Consider the following 17,323-nt stretch of genomic DNA (forward strand, 5'->3'; position numbering starts at 1 on the left):
CCTAGTGGACAGCCAGTGGAAACATCACCTCTGCACCATGTTTCCTGTAGTACTACAATATCAACATCATCAATTTCTTTCAGGAAGTCTGGGTTTCTGCTTTTTAGTCCAAAAGCAGAGGACTTCAATCCATGTAAATTCCAACATGCAACGTAAAAAGATTTAAGATCTCTCCTCACTCATTTGGTTGGTGGGGGCTGGGCCAGTTGCTCCTCTCACAGCCTGTGCGTAGCTCTGCCTGCTGGGCTGTGGCTCCTCCAAATGTGGGTCTGCGATGGGGGGCAGGGGGGTGGGAGGCCTCGTCTGGGTGGCTCTGAAGCTGGCTGTGGTGGGCATTGAGGTTGGTGGTGCTGTGGTCGTGGCTGGGGGTTCCAGGGTGCTGATCCGGGGTGTTGTCTCGGTGATCTTGGCGGGGTGGAGCCAGCTCTCTCTTGAGTCCGTCTCTCTCTTGCTGAACCTCTTTCAGCTGTGTTGCAAGGCTGCTATCCTGCTCTGTCCACACCTTGGTTAGGAGCTCCTCTAAGGTGTGGTTGTCTGGTTGCTGTTTGCTCACGCTCTCCCTCAGCAGGACCACCTCCCCCTCCAGTTTGGTTAAATCATTCCTCATAGCAGCCATGGTAGTGAGGAGGGCCTGAGCCTGCTCCACTGAGGGGGTCGCTCTCCTCCACTATGGTGGGAAGAGAGGTGCTGGATGTGCCTTTTTGGGTGGGGAGAGTAGGGGTGAGGGTGGTGCTGGTGGAGTTTGTCTTGTGGGAGGGCATGTCACTGGTGGTGTCCTTCTCTCTCTCTGCTCTCTCCTTAATGGTCTGAAAGTCTGTTTCAAACAGCCTAATGTTACCTTGCACCATGACAGTCCCAGTCTTGTAGAGGTTGATTGGTATCATGGTGCTGTCAGGGTCGTCCGTCTCTTTGACTTTCAGCTTCCACCCGTTACAGATTCCCTCTTTCTTTATGAATGGGTAGTGAGAGCAGACTGCTGAGCGCCATGCATTTGGCTGGTCAGTGAGGAAGATGAGATTACTCATTTCACCGTTTTTGTAGAGGTCTGCGAAAAGGGTTTCTGGCCTCCCCTTTAGTAGTTTCTGTTTAAAAGCTTTCCTCGTTGTGTCATTTTTGGCCTCTTTATGGTAGAGAATGGATTCTGCACTAAGGGGGAGTGGGGACATGGTGCCTGTGGGCTCTGCTACTACTGCTGCTGCGCTGTTCTGCCGCCCCGTTACCATGGCAACCGATTTGTTCGTCTGCTGCTGTTGCTAGCTTGCGCGTATTTAGTTAAAAAAACAGCAAAAAGAGTGACAAATCCTCACACAAAAAAACAGAGGATATGTTTAAAGTTAGTCTGTGCTCCTTTTAGGTTTACTCACTCAGTTTGGTCGTTTGATGTAGTTGTATTAACTCCCCTTGCTAGGTTTCTTCTAGCTCGTTTCTTCTGACATAGCTGCTGGCTAGGTCCTTGTTGTGTAGCTAGCTAGAGTCAAAACTTCTTAAACTTGAGGCGCAAAGTTACTTTTTCTCAATTCTGAGTGAATAGAGTTGTTGTTCATCACTTCTTGTCTGGAATTCTTTTTCGATTAGAGTGTTTATCTCATTCTAAAAACAAAGAAATATGAAATATATCAGGAGCTCATGTTGAGCATGACTAGAGCAAGAGTTATTATATCTCTCTTTCTCTCTGACAGAATGAGGCCTCTCTCTCTCTCTCTCTCTCTCTGACAGAATGAGGCCTCTCTCGCGCTGTCTCTGACAGAATGAGGCCTCTCTCTCTCTCTCGCTCTCTCGCTCTCTCTCTCTGACAGAATGAGGCCTCTCTCTCTCGCGCTCTCTCGCTCTCGCTCTCTGACAGAACGAGGCTCTCTCTCTCTCTCTCTCTCTCTCTGACAGAATGAGGCCTCTCTCTCTCTCTCTGACAGAATGAGGCCTCTCTCTCTCTCTCTGACAGAATGAGGCCTCTCTCTCTCTCTCTGACAGAATGAGGCCTCTCTCTCTCTCTCGCTCTCTGACAGAATGAGGCCTCTCTCTCTCGCTCTCTCTCTCTCGCTCTCTGACAGAATGAGGCCTATCTCTCTCTCTCTGACAGAATGAGGCCTCTCTCTCTCTCTCTCGCTCTCGCTCTCTCTCTGACAGAATGAGGCCTCTCTCTCTCTCTCTCTCGCTCTCTCACTCTCTCTCTCGCTCTCTGACAGAATGAGGCCTATCTCTCTCTCTCTGACAGAATGAGGCCTCTCTCTCTCTCTCTCTCTCTCGCTCTCTCTCTGACAGAATGAGGCCTCTCTCTCTGTGTGTTGAGGGGGAAATGTAATCTGTGTGGTGCTGTCTGGACAGTCCAAGGCTGTGGGGAAGAGAGGCGTGATGAGAGAGAAGGGCTGATGAAACCAGACTGTGTCCACCTTTGTGCTCAGGCACACTGACAGACAACCCTGTCCGGGGTCCTGAATGGACCTCTTTGTGAGAGCCTGGAATTGGGTCAGCATCAGAAGACTATAGCTCACTGACTAGAGGCTCTATCTACAAGTACATCCGTCTCTTCTCTCTCTCTCTTTCACTCCTTCTCCCTCTCTTTCTCTCCCTCTCTCTATCTCTGAGTAATATTTGTCTATTCTTTCCTCTCCTTCCCCTTTTCTCCAGCTCTCTGCCCTGAATATCTGTTTATCATTTTCTCTCTCCCCCTCTTTCTTTCCCTCTCTATCTCTGTCTATAATATGTTTATTCTGTCTTTCACCCCCTCTCCTTCCCCCTCTCTCCAGCACCCTTCACTGAATATCTGTTTATTCTTTTTATCTCTCGTCTCTCCCTCTTTTTATCTAAACTCTCCCTCTCTCCAGCTCTCAGACAGCAGGAAAACGCATTTCTCTCTCCAGGCCATGTGTGACTTAACTATTCTACTCTTCCTCTCCTCCTCTCCTCCTTCAAGTTCTTCTACTCCAATATTTCAGTAATACTTCACTGAACTTTACTAAACTGTGTAAACTATATGTCCACTGTTAGTTGGCACATTAACACTACCCTCAAGTGGAGGCTGGTGGGAGGAGCTATAGGAGGATGGGCTCGTTGTAATGGCTGGAATAGAACAGAGACGTACACATAGTTTCCATATTGTTGATGTGTTCGATACCATTCCATTTATTCCATTCCAGTCTTTACAATGAGCCTGTCCTCCTATAGCTCCTCCCACCAGCCTCCACTTGAGGGTAGTGTTAATGTGCCATAACTAACTAACTAACTAACTAAAGTCATAACTAACATTGACTAACTGCATTGCAAAGAGCTTTTCTACACTCATTTAATGACAGTGAAATATCTTATTCTATTATTCAACTCGTGAAACTTCGCTGACAGTTAGTGCTGAGCAATTAGTGCTTTTATGGGTCGCTTCAGTTTCCGTCCGATTATTAAAAAATAATCACATTAAATGCATTATTAAATATAATGACATAAAACTACTTTTTTTGCTTTTTAATGGAAATTCCAAAGCCCAGAATAGTGAACATTCAGTTGCCCAAAACATTTGTGAATTATTTGATTTCTCTCTAGAGAAGTGGTGCATTGGGCTCACAAAAAAAACAGAACTAAATGCAATTCAAGTAATTGAACCAACATTGGTCCCCAAAAAACAAAATGTGGGTTAATAGCTCAGCACTACGGACAGTGTGTGTCCCCCCACTGATCCAGGGTCATTTATCAAAGGTGAGTTCACACAACAATACTCCAAACCTTGTGTGTGCCTGTTTTCCCAAAGAGATTGGTTTTTATCAATTTTGAACTTGACAGGAAAGTGTACGTAGCCTGGCCTATTTCATTTCAGGGCCTATACCAAAGCAGGAGATAGAAAGACATTTTCATGTATTGATAAACTAAATTTTGAACAACAGTTCATACTTTACATAGAAGTGTGGGCTGTAGCATTTTCTTTTAAACTGTTTGAAAGAATAATACATTTTACAACATGCACGGCCAGTGTGCACTATATTTAGTTTGGAAAAGCTGCTGCAACGTTCTGCCCACAACTTTACAAAAATGTGATCAAATTTGCCATTGAGCTTTCTTCTAGGAACCATGATGGCCCGGTTCCAACGTCACCAAAACATGCATCAAATATATATATTTTTTTGTTACCATAAAATGTGAATGGAAGGCGCTGTTGTCAGAAGTTATAAGGATAATTTAGTCCCTAATGGCAGCCTGCAGTACTTGGTCGGCCTTCAACTTGAGTTACTCAACGGGAGGGAAAAAAGAACTAGCCTGCAGCTGTACTTCCTGGAGTAGCTCAAACTGCGCATGTTCCGTCTCCATAAGACGCCATCTTAAACGACTTCATTTGTCTTCAATGCGTTTTCGAATCTTCACATAGGAATGAATGGTGTCATGTGATCGATGGCTTTGTCCATTTATATTGGTTGTAGGTACAAATACAATTTTGCTCTGATTTATCAATGTAAACATGTGTATATGTTTTATGTGACAGTTTGATAAATCCCAATCATTTGTGGCGCACACAAATCCTAGATTATCCACGTATGCCAGAATTGAGTAAAAAATGTACGCAAGGTTGATAAAGGATGAACCAGGGCTGAATCTGGGCTCAGACAGAGTTCTGGCCTTATAAATGCTTCCTCTCATCTCCTTCTCAGTCCTAGAACACACAGGCACACACACACATGTACACAAACACACAAGCGCACACTTGTGCATACAGAGAAAGAGAGATGGAGAGAATGAGAGGGAGAAAGAGAGCTTCCTCCCATCAGAGTCTGACAGACTGAGAGAAAAATTCATGTGAAGGGCTAGACAGGAAATGACCTCGCTGGAGCAGGGGCGCCTGAGCACCCCTGATCCCAGATTTGTTGGGAGACATTACTCACTGTGATCTCTAATAGACATGCATGAGAATTGGACTAATGCTCTTATGGGCTCTCCCTCACTGTCAGCAATCCTAGGAATTTATAGATACAAAAATTGCATCACTTGCTTTCATAGGGTGGTTAAATCATTTTTGTTTGTATTTGTGCATGTGTGTCAGTGTGTGTGCGGTGCATGTGTGTCAGTGTGTGTGCGGTGCATGTGTGTCAGTGTGTGTGCGGTGCATGTGTGTCAGTGTGTGTGCGGTGCATGTGTGTCAGTGTGTGTGCGATGCATGTGTGTCAGTGTGTGTGCGGTGCATGTGCACAACTGTCTGTGTGGGGGTGTGTGAGCACTGTTTAATGACAACCTTGTCTCCAGATCAGTGCTCCTGTAGAATATATTTCATGTTGTGCGGTAAAAGATGGCGTACATTTTCCACAGGTTGTCTTGGTGATTGTTACACCACTACTTATTTCACTCTGGTCTTCTACAAGATGTGGAGGTTGTCGTTACTCTACAAGTGCACTTCCTATTGCGCCATCAAGATAGAAACCTCTTGGTACAAGCTGTGGGGCATTAAGGCTGCGTTAACACAGGCAGACCAATTAGTGGCAAACGATCTGATTGGTCAAAATACCAATAATGGAAAAATATCTGATCTTATTGTTCAAAGACCAATTAGTGACAAATGAGAACTGGGCTTCCTAAGAAACCCAACCTATCAGGAAGCTATGCTATTCTAAATCCTCATATACAGAAGGCAGCATTTCACAGTATAATAACTAGACAACAACATAGAGCCTACAGTCCACTACATGACTCCACTACAACCTACAGTCTACTACATGACTACACTACAACCTATAGTCTACTAAATGACTACACTACACCCTACAGCCTACTACATGACTACACTACAACCTAGAGTCCACTACATGACTACACTACACCCTACAGCCTACTACATGACTACACTACAACCTAGAGTCCACTACATGTACAACCACTACATGACTACACTACAACCTACAGTCCACTACATGTACAACCTATAGTCTACATGACTACACTACAACCTACAGTCCACTACATGACTAGTCAGTCCACTACATGACTACACTACAACCTACAGTCCACTACATGACTACACTACAACCTACAGTCCACTACATGACTCCACTACAACCTACAGTCCACTACATGACTACACTACAACCTAGAGTCCACTACATGACTACACTACAACCAACAGTCCACTACATGACTACACTACAACCTATAGTCTACACATGACTACACTACAATCTGTCCACTACATGACTAGACTACAACCTACAGTCCACTACATGACTACACTACAACCTAGAGTACACCAACCTAGAGTCCAAATGACTACACTACAACCTAGAGTCTACTAAATGACTACACTACATACAGCCTACTACATGACTACACTACAACCTACAGTCCACTACATGACTACACTACAACCAACAGTCCACTACATGACTACACTACAACCTACAGTCCACTACATGACTACACTAGAACCTATAGTCTACTAAAGTACAGCCTACTACATGACTACACTACAACCTACAGTCCACTACATGACTACACTACAACCTACAGTCCACTACATGACTACACTACAACCTACAGTCCACTACATGACTTCACTACAACCTATAGTCTACACATGACTACACTACAACCTACAGTCCACTACATGACTACACTACAACCTACAGTCCACTACATGACTACACTACAACCTACAGTCCACTACATGACTCCACTACAACCTACAGTCTACTACATGACTACACTACAACCTACAGTCCACTACATGACTACACTACAACCTACAGTCCACTACATGACTACACTACAACCAACAGTCCACTACATGTCTACAACCTATAGTCTACATGACTACACTACAATCTACGGTCCACTACATGACTAGACTACAACCCAGTCCACTACATGACTACACTACAACCTATAGTCAACTACATGACTACACTACAACCTAGAGTCCACTACATGACTACACTACAACCTAGAGTCTACTAAATGACTACACTACACCCTACAGCCTACTACATGACTACACTACAACCTACAGTCCACTACATGACTACACTACAACCAACAGTCCACTACATGACTACACTACAACCTACAGTCCACTACATGACTACACTAGAACCTATAGTCTACTAAATGACTACACTACACCCTACAGCCTACTACATGACTACACTACAACCTACAGTCCACTACATGACTATACTACAACCTACAGACATGACTACACTACAACCTACAATCTACTACATGACTACACTACAACCTACAGTCCACTACATGACTACACTACAACCTACAGTCCACTACATGACTACACTACAACCTACAGTCCACTACATGACTACACTACAACCTAGAGTCCACTATATGACTACACCGTAACCTAGTCTCCTACATGACTACACTACAACCTACAGTCCACTACATGACTTCACTACAACCTACAGTCCACTACATGACTACACTACAACCTACAGTCTACTACATGACTACACTACAACCTACAGTCTACTACATGACTACACTACAACCTACAATCTACTACATGACTACACTACAACCTACAGTCCACTACATGACTACACTACAACCTACAGTCCACTACATGACTACACTACAACCTACAGTCCACTACATGACTACACTACAACCTACAGTCCACTACATGACTACACTACAACCTACAGTCCACTACATGACTACACTACAACCTACAGTCCACTACATGACTACACTACAACCTACAGTCCACTACATGACTACACTACAACCTACAGTCCACTACATGACTACACTACAACCTACAATCTACTACATGACTACACTACAACCTAGAGTCCACTACATGACTACACCGTAACCTAGTCTCCTACATGACTACACTACAACCTACAGTCCACTACATGACTTCACTACAACCTACAGTCCACTACATGACTACACTACAACCTACAGTCCACTACATGACTACACTACAACCTACAGTCCACTACATGACTACACTACAACCTACAGTCCACTACATGACTTCACTACAACCTATAGTCTACACATGACTACACTACAACCTACAGTCCACTACATGACTACACTACAACCTACAGTCCACTACATGACTACACTACAACCTACAGTCCACTACATGACTACACTACAACCTACAGTCCACTACATGACTACACTACAACCTACAGTCCACTACATGACTACACTACAACCTACAGTCCACTACATGACTACACTACAACCTACAGTCCACTACATGACTACACTACAACCTATAGTCTACACATGACTACACTACAATCACGGTCCACTACATGACTAGACTACAACCTACAGTCCACTACATGACTACACTACAACCTATAGTCCACTACATGACTACACTACAACCTAGAGTCCACTACATGACTACACTACAACCTAGAGTCTACTAAATGACTACACTACACCCTACAGCCTACTACATCACTACAACCTACAGTCCACTACATGACTACACTACAACCAACAGTCCACTACATGACTCCACTACAACCTACAGTCTACTACATGACTACACTACAACCTATAGTCTACTAAATGACTACACTACACCCTACAGCCTACTACATGACTACACTACAACCTAGAGTCCACTACATGACTACACTACAACCTACAGTCCACTACATGACTACACTACAACCTACAGTCCACTACATGACTACACTACAACCTACAGTCCACTACATGACTACACTACAACCTACAGTCCACTACATGACTACACTACAACCAACAGTCCACTACATGACTACACTACAACCTAGAGTCCACTATATGACTACACCGTAACCTAGTCTCCTACATGACTACACTACAACCTACAGTCCACTACATGACTACACTACAACCACAATCTACTACATGACTACACTACAACCTACAAACATGACTACACTACAGTCAGTCCACTACATGACTACACTACAACCTACGGTCCACTACATGACTACACTACAACCTACAGTCCACTACATGACTACACTACAACCAACAGTCCACTACATGACTACACTACAACCTACAGTCCACTACATGACTACACTACAACCTAGAGTCCACTACATGACTACACTACAACCTACAGTCCACTACATGACTACACTACAACCTAGAGTCCACTACATGACTACACTACAACCTACAATCTACTACATGACTACACTACAACCTAGAGTCCACTACATGACTACACTACAACCTACAGTCTACACATGACTACACTACAACCTACAGTCCACTACATGACTACACTACAACCTACAGTCCACTACATGACTACACTACAACCTAGAGTCCACTACATGACTACACCGTAACCTACAGTGTGCTACATGACTACACTACAACCTACAGTCCACTATATGACTACACTACAACCTACAGTCTACACATGACTACACTACAACCTACAGTCCACTACATGACTACACTACAACCTACAGTCCACTACATGACTACACTACAACCTATAGTCTACACATGACTACACTACAACCTACAGTCCACTACATGACTTCACTACAACCTATAGTCTACACATGACTACACTACAACCTACAGTCCACTACATGACTAGACTACAACTTACAGTCCACTACATGACTAGACTACAACCTACAGTCCACTGCATGACTACACTACAACCAACAGTCCACTACATGACACTACAATAGAGTCCACTATATGAACACTACAAACAGTCTCCTACATGACTACACTACAATCACGGTCCACTACATGACTCCACTACAACCTAGAGTCCACTACATGACTACACCGTAACCTAGTCTCCTACATGACTGCACTACAACCTACAGTCCACTACATGACTACATCATACGGTCCACTGCATGACTACACTACAACCCGGTCCACTGCATGACTACACTACAACCTACAGTCCACTACATGACTACACCGTAACCTACAGTGTGCTACATGACTTCACTACAACCTACAGTCTACACATGACTACACTACAACCTACAGTCCACTACATGACTACACTACAACCTACAGTCCACTACATGACAAACACTACAACCTACAGTCCACTACATGACTACACTACAACCTATAGCCTACAGTCTGCTACATGGCTCACTGTGACTAGACTACAACCTACAGCCTACAGTCCACTACATGACTAGACTACAACCTACAGTTCACTACATGACTGTCTGCTACATGGCTCACTGCACTGAACACTCACTACATAGACCATGCTTTGTACCCAGTCTTTCAAGATGAGATCCTAAACAATGATTTGGCAGTGATCTGTAGTCTTAACACAGGCACCATGACCTGAATTCCTCTTGTATAATGTAAACCATATGTCTTAGAAATAGCCCCCCGACCGACCATCTTGAATTAGCTGGTGTTCATTGATGAGGGCATGGGTAAATGACCTGCAAGATATCTTTCTCTATTTTTCTCATACTTCAATATTCTCTATCTTGTAGAAGTGTATTAATAACAGCAGTAACACAGTTTTAAGGTGTTGTTCTTTTGTGTGAGCTAGGTTATCTCAGTTCCACACTCTCTGTCTTTTCTTCCTCAGGTGATTGGCTGCCTGTACTGCTCCATTATGCACTTTGAACCGTGTGCGAGGAGGGAGTCAGTCAGGGGGACTGAGTCAGTCAGGGGGACACTCGTGGGAAGGAAGGCTTCCCGTCTGCTTTCTCTATGCCAAGTATAGAATCCTGCAGAAAACTTGGTCAAAGGGTTCGGTCACGTCTCTCTCTCTCTCTCTGCCTCGAATACAACAAGATATATGCGTACCTTTCTCCCACGCATTTGATTAGTTTCAGAGGACGCGTGTGTGTGTGACACATGTGTGTGTTCATGCGCGCGCTTGTGCGTATTTGCGCGCGCAGCTCTGTATCCTGTGCGCCAGTCGCTGTTCACATCTGGTCTTGGCGGGGACCGGAGTTGCGGGGGAGGGGTTGAGCATGTGTGTGTGTGAGTGTGTGTGTGTGCTCTGCGCCTGAACCCTGCGTTTTGTGCACGTCTGTAATTTGCACCAGATGACCAATTGGGGGATGGAGCATTCTGGGGAGGTAAGCGTTCCTCACACGGCATAACATCGCAGCGCACAAATGAACTTAGTGTATGGACAACGCTGCATAACCATGGATCCAGACACTTCTGCACACTAAACTTTGTGCAGAGAAACTTCCGCTCCCCATTTTTGGAGCAACAAGTGGATAATGGATATATCAGACGCGAAAGTGAGAGTGGAGAGTTGGGGTAACTACACTTAAACACAAAGGGGAATGCTGCATCAGAAGGTTGTTCCAACTGCCGTTTGGGAATGGATACCGGTCATTTTGTGGCGGTCATCTGCTTTCTCCTTTTTTCCTGTGATGGGCTCCTCTCACCCTCACCCGCAAGCGGCTTCTGTCCGGAGCGCTGCGATTGCCAGCACGCGCAGCACCTCCTCTGCACAAACCGAGGGCTTCGCGCGGTACCAAAGGTGCCCTCCTCGCGGCTCCCAGAGGACGTACTTGTCTTCAGCCTCGGGGGAAACTTCATTGGTAACATCACTGCCTTCGACTTCACTCGGTATGGAAATCTTATAAGGTTGAACTTACAGTATAATCAAATACAGACCATTCACCCTAAAGCGTTTGAAATGCTCTCCAAATTGGAGGAGCTGTATTTGGGCAACAATCTGATATCAACAATACCTCCAGGAACGTTACAGTCACTGAAAAAACTGACAACTTTGTATGGCAATAACAATAACATGAAGAAGATCACTCCAGAGCTGTTTGGTAACTTAGAGAGCGTTGTGAGGCTGAGGTTGGATGGGAACGCCATAGAACTGTTACAGGACTCTGTGTTCAAGAGCTTGACCAATCTGCATTATCTCCATCTAGAATCCAACCAGCTGAGCCACATTCACAGAAATGCCTTTTCCAAGCTCATCAAACTGCGCTTTCTCAACCTGGCGCAGAACAAACAGGCGGCCGTGCGTAATGTGTTTACATTTTCCCAGCTCAGGTCACTGTCTACCTTGCTGCTCTCTGAAAATGAAATACAATATGTCGGAAACCACGTTTTTCAAAATCTGAAAAAGCTATCTAAACTATCCCTCAGCAATAACAACATCTCCCGGTTGGAGAGCGAGGCTTTGAAGGGGCTGTCAAGCGTGAGAGAGTTTCTGATGGATGGGAACGAGCTGGAAGATATTCCTGCGGGACTTCTTGACCCGCTGGAGCAAATCGAGGAGCTGGACTTTAGTCGCAACCACATTTCCACCGTGAACCCGGTGGCTTTTAAAAAACTACAGCACCTGAGGGTTTTAAAACTCAAAGACAACCGGCTCACGAGCCTCCCCGGTCACATCTTCGCCCTCAACAGCCGCCTTTACGATTTGGATCTCCATGGCAACAACTGGACGTGTGACTGCCGCCTGAGCGAGCTGAAACAGTGGATGACGTCGGCGCACTCTCAAGGGAAGCTGCTGACTGTGTTCGTGCAGTGTCATCACCCAGCGACACTGAACGGGAAGTATCTGGATTATGTCAACAGCTCCCAGTTACAGACCCAACAGAATTGGAGCCACTTGTGTGAGACCCAAATTGGGCCTGAGGAGAGCAGAGGTGGGGGGGTCCTGGAGAAGGAGGTGGAGGAGAGGATGATGAGAGAGGGGGAGGTGAGGAAGGATGTAGAAGAGCAGAGGGGAATTGGGAGTAGAGAAGGAGTGGCGATGAAGGCAATAGAGGAAGAGAACAGGGGTAGAGAGGAAGAGGAGAGAACGGAGGGAGAACAGGAAGTAGGTATCCATCAGGAACAAGGAGGGCCAGAGGAGCGGGACAAATCCCTGTCGTTGGACAGGAAAAGGAGGAAGAAAATATCCATTAGCCCCAGGTCGCGACCTTCTGCTGGGAAGCGTGAGAAAGGGAGGCGGGGTTCCGTTCTGGGCCGTGGTATTCCTCAAACACAAGCTCCTTTGCTCATCAACCCCATGGACCCAACCACAACCGTGCCTCAGACACTTGACAGCCAAAATAGCCATGGAAACCGTCTCAGTGGACCAATCACAGAGCTCCTCACCACCTCAGAGGAGCGGTTTGACCTTCTCAGAGGCGGTCAGGAGTATGGTCTACCAGTAATGACAGACCCCTGTATGTTCAACCGTCACTTTCTCACCAACGTGACCGTCGACCAGGTCGCCTCCAGCACGGCCACAGTCCACTGGACCACACGCCACCACCTCCGATTCACACCGGGATCCGGACTGGGACTAGACGAGGTCCACTACCGCTTGCTGTTCGACCGGTTCGGGACATCTGGCCGTTTCCCTCGCTATGTGTATGCCCGTGGCGGGGCGCGGTCAGTGATGTTACGAGAACTCCGCCCAGAAGTCACCTACATGGTGTGTGTGGAGGGGGTGGTGGGAGGGGCCGTGTGTCAGGTGGCACCCAGGGACCACTGCGCTGGATTGGTCACTCTCCCAGAGGAGTCTCGTCGCCAAGGGACACTGACTTCCGATCTCCACCTAGTCACCATTGCAACGCTGGCCATCAACGCCATCCTCCTGCTGGTGATTGGTGGAGCCTGGCTAGGGCAGACTTTGAGGCGGAAGCTGAAAAGGAGGAAGACGGCGGTGCATGTGCGTCACATGTACTCCACGCGGCGACCGTTCCGCGGCTCTATGGCAACGACGGCGGCTGTGTCGACTGACTTTACCAGTTTCCAGAGCAGCCGGCAACCACGGCTTGGAACCCTGGAGGAAGGGGGAGACCTCATTGAGTTCTCCTGCGATCGTTTCCTTGACAACAGCCCCACACGTAGAGACAACAGCAACATGCAGAGGTTTTGTGATTAGTAGAACCCTAGAGACTTACACTCTTAGAAAAAACAGTGCTACCTAGAACAAAAAAGGGTTGTCCTGTTGAGACAGTCAAAGAACCCCTTTGGAACTCGTTTTCTAAGAGTGTAGAACATGAAAAACAATTGCTCTGTGTGACCAATATACACTATTCATGTTATTGTGAGCCATTAGATAATTCTAAAGTAGAACCCTTATCTAGAACCTGAGAACACCAAGACACCATTACAAGGAAGGAACATCCTCAGGAGGATGAGGTGCTGCAGAGACAGAAACAGAACGGGACTGGATTTGAACCTGCACTGTAGGGCACTTCACCACAATAGCAGGACCACAACCAGGGTGTTATGACCACACACACACACACACTCTTCCCAGCACACCATCTTATGCTGTAAACAAGTCCCTGCGCCAAGATGCAATTGGATGCATCTTGGTGCAGAGAAATCCCTCTCATAATAAAGCCATAATAACATTTGTCATGTGACATAGGCTACAGTTGTGCAGAGACGTTTTTAGGATTTCTACAAATGGGGATCATCTGTTAGCAGGTCTCAATCATTTTTTTGCCTTTTACAAAACGCATTTCATGCAATTCTACGCCATTTACATGATAAAAGACATTAGCTGAATATTTGCAACACACACATTGTACAATATTAGGAGACAATATATATATATATATATGTATATATATGTATATATTATAGGCTACAGTAGGCTACTAAATGACATGTCCAGTGCCACACTGACTCACCTAATGATGAAGATGTAGCCATTAGATACTACTCATGGTGATGGCCGATGCTCTCCTCGTGGCAACAGCTTATCTCAAGATGAGCTACTTTGAAAAACATTGCTGCTGTTGCTGGGAGTTGTTCTATTGGTTCTACAGATAGACTAGTCTTCTCTTTTCAGTGGTATGCATTTGCTTTCCAAACTTGACATTTTTCCTGCAATTGTCTTTTGAAATTTGCAAAAGTCAAACAGACAGCTACAACCAACCATAGTAATATAATCCATATAAATGTACATTCAAATCAGGACTTGCAGCCACTGCTAGTGTACCCATCAGTTGAATAGTCAAATTGCCAGGGTAAGAGGTTCCAAAACTCTGTGGATTATTTGTCTATGGCCACAAACGCAACAAGTTGTATATTTGCGTGGGCATGCTGACCAAATCGAGGCCTTCCCGACTGTAGGCAACCAGTAACTGCCAAAATAAAGGAAACACTTGAGTAAATGAGGAGTACAAATAATATGTCATGCTGTGGGTGCATTTTCCTGGCATGGTTTAAGTCCACTTATAGACTCTATGTCAAGGAGCATTGAAGCTGTTCTGGCAGCTCATGATGGCCAAACACCCTTTTAAGACACTTGGCTAAAATAATAATAAACAAATAATAGAAAAAAAAGTAATATTATTTTATACATTTAAATGATTGCCTCTTGGGCGCCCTAATTGGCCAGTCACATGTATTTATTATGCAGTTACCAATCAAGGCAGGGCCCCCCAGTTATCCACATGCCCCCCAGTTATCCACATGTGCCCCCCTACCTATTCTTCTCCCCCCATCTGACGATTATCAGAGCAGCATCAGGCTGTCTACTCTCATTGAGAGACGGCTCCTGAATCGTCCAGTGTTTTTATTTTTTTATTTTTTTTATTTAACCATTATTTAACTGGTAGGCGGTCGCAGTAAAAATGATATATATTTGACGTATATAGCATATACTGTATATATACTATATGCAGTATATCATTATTTTATTTTGCATTTCTTTTTTTGCTGCCTTTTGGGCCCCCCACAGCCCTGGGCCAAGGAGCTTCAACCCCGGTAAATCCCCTGCATTAATCTGGCCCTGGTATGCAGCCCTGGTTATGACCCCAGCAGAGCCACAGTTAGGGTGGTGTTATGACCACAGCAGAACCACAGTTAGGGTGGTGTTATGACCACATCAGAACCACAGTTAGGGTGGTGTTATGACCACAGCAGAACCACAGTTAGGGTGGTGTTATGACCAGGGTTGTCTTTGTGGGCGACCAAACAGCTGAGCTCATCAGTGCTGATTCAGCCTCTACAGGAAGTCAATCCCACTGACTTCCTCGACTTCCTCTAAGCCTCATGCATTTCCTCTCCCATTTCCTTGCACCTGTGTGTGTGTGTGTGTGTGTGTGTGTGTGTGAGAGAGAGAGAGAAAGAGAGAGAGAAAGAGAATATTACCTGATTTCATCTGGTGCTAATATTAGAGTAATAGACATTCATTTTTGTACAATTGTGTATAAAATATCATTTCTAATGTGCCTGAAAATAAAAATAGCTGCTGGTTGGCAGAAAAATACTTAGAATGATCTGTTTTATATGTTGTTTTTATACTTTTGTACTCAATGATGTATTGTGCTACAGGCAAGTAAGTAACAACATCCCTGACAATGTGACAGTTAGACCTATGGTCCATTTGTCTGTATGAAAATAAGATGGATACCTTTGAAAATAATGGTTGAAGTCCCTTGTGTGTTTGGTTCCAATATAAATAAATAAACAGGTATTACAGTTGTGGTATTTTTACAAAAAAGTCAGGAAGTTCATCAATCTTATTTTACATTTTTTTAATAAAATTGTAATTGTATTTATATTTGAATGTTATTTTACCAGGTAAGTTGACTGAGAACACATTCTCATGTACAGCAACAACCTGGGGAATAGTTACAAGGGAAAGGAGGGGGATGAATGAGCCAATTGTGAGCTAGGGGTGAATTGGGGGGCCATGATGGTCAGATTGGGAATTTAGCCAGGACACGGGGGTTAACACCCTTACTCTTACGATAAGTGCCATGGGATCTTTAGTGACCACAGAGAATCAGGACACCCGTTTAACGTCGCATCCGAAAGATGGCACCCTACACAGGGCAGTGCATTGGGATATTGTTTTTGACCTGAGGAAACACCACTTATTGCTGTATATTCATTCATAGAGAACAAATGTGTACACATTTCATCATGTGTGTGTGTGTGTGTGAGAGAGAGAGAGAGAGAGTGTGTGTGTGTTTCAAGACAAAAACAGTCTGGCAATAGTTAGGTCTTTGTTTGTGTAGACTCTCAGGTCAGATCAGTTTCACACCCCAAGTCTTAAAATAGTGTGTTACCATAACAACAGACACAGACAGACACACAGACCAGGAAACACTGTCTGATATATGAAACAGAAACTATATAATTCCTATTTGGTTAAGGCTGATATGTTTCTTTTTGTTAAACTATAGTGGATTGGGCGTGCCCCCTACTGACTCGAACTTCCCTTGTCTTTCACTCAACCTGCTAAAACTAAGCTATGGATGGGGTAGATCAACCCAGATCTGTGATCTATGTCCTTTGACACCATCAAATTGAGTATTGTTTAATCGGGGTGGCTCCAACTGTCTACAGTTCCAGAACAGATCACTAGGAGGCAGGCTAGACCATTCGTCTGATAGGCCCATTGGATCAAATACAAATT

General features: G+C 44.9%; 1 protein-coding gene across 1 annotated transcript; it reads left to right on the forward strand.

Moving 5' to 3' along the window:
* Positions 1 to 10,673: 10,673 nt before the first annotated feature.
* LOC112234308 (TLR4 interactor with leucine rich repeats-like) lies at positions 10,674 to 16,175 on the forward strand. Its single transcript, XM_024402373.2, has one exon. The coding sequence runs from the start codon at positions 11,300 to 11,302 to the stop codon at positions 13,820 to 13,822; it is 2,523 nt and encodes an 840-aa protein (XP_024258141.1). The 5' UTR covers positions 10,674 to 11,299; the 3' UTR covers positions 13,823 to 16,175.
* The last annotated feature ends 1,148 nt before the right edge of the window (positions 16,176 to 17,323 follow it).

Source organism: Oncorhynchus tshawytscha, linkage group LG31 (genome assembly GCF_018296145.1).
Source record: "Oncorhynchus tshawytscha isolate Ot180627B linkage group LG31, Otsh_v2.0, whole genome shotgun sequence".
NCBI classification, from domain to species: Eukaryota; Metazoa; Chordata; class Actinopteri; order Salmoniformes; family Salmonidae; genus Oncorhynchus; species Oncorhynchus tshawytscha.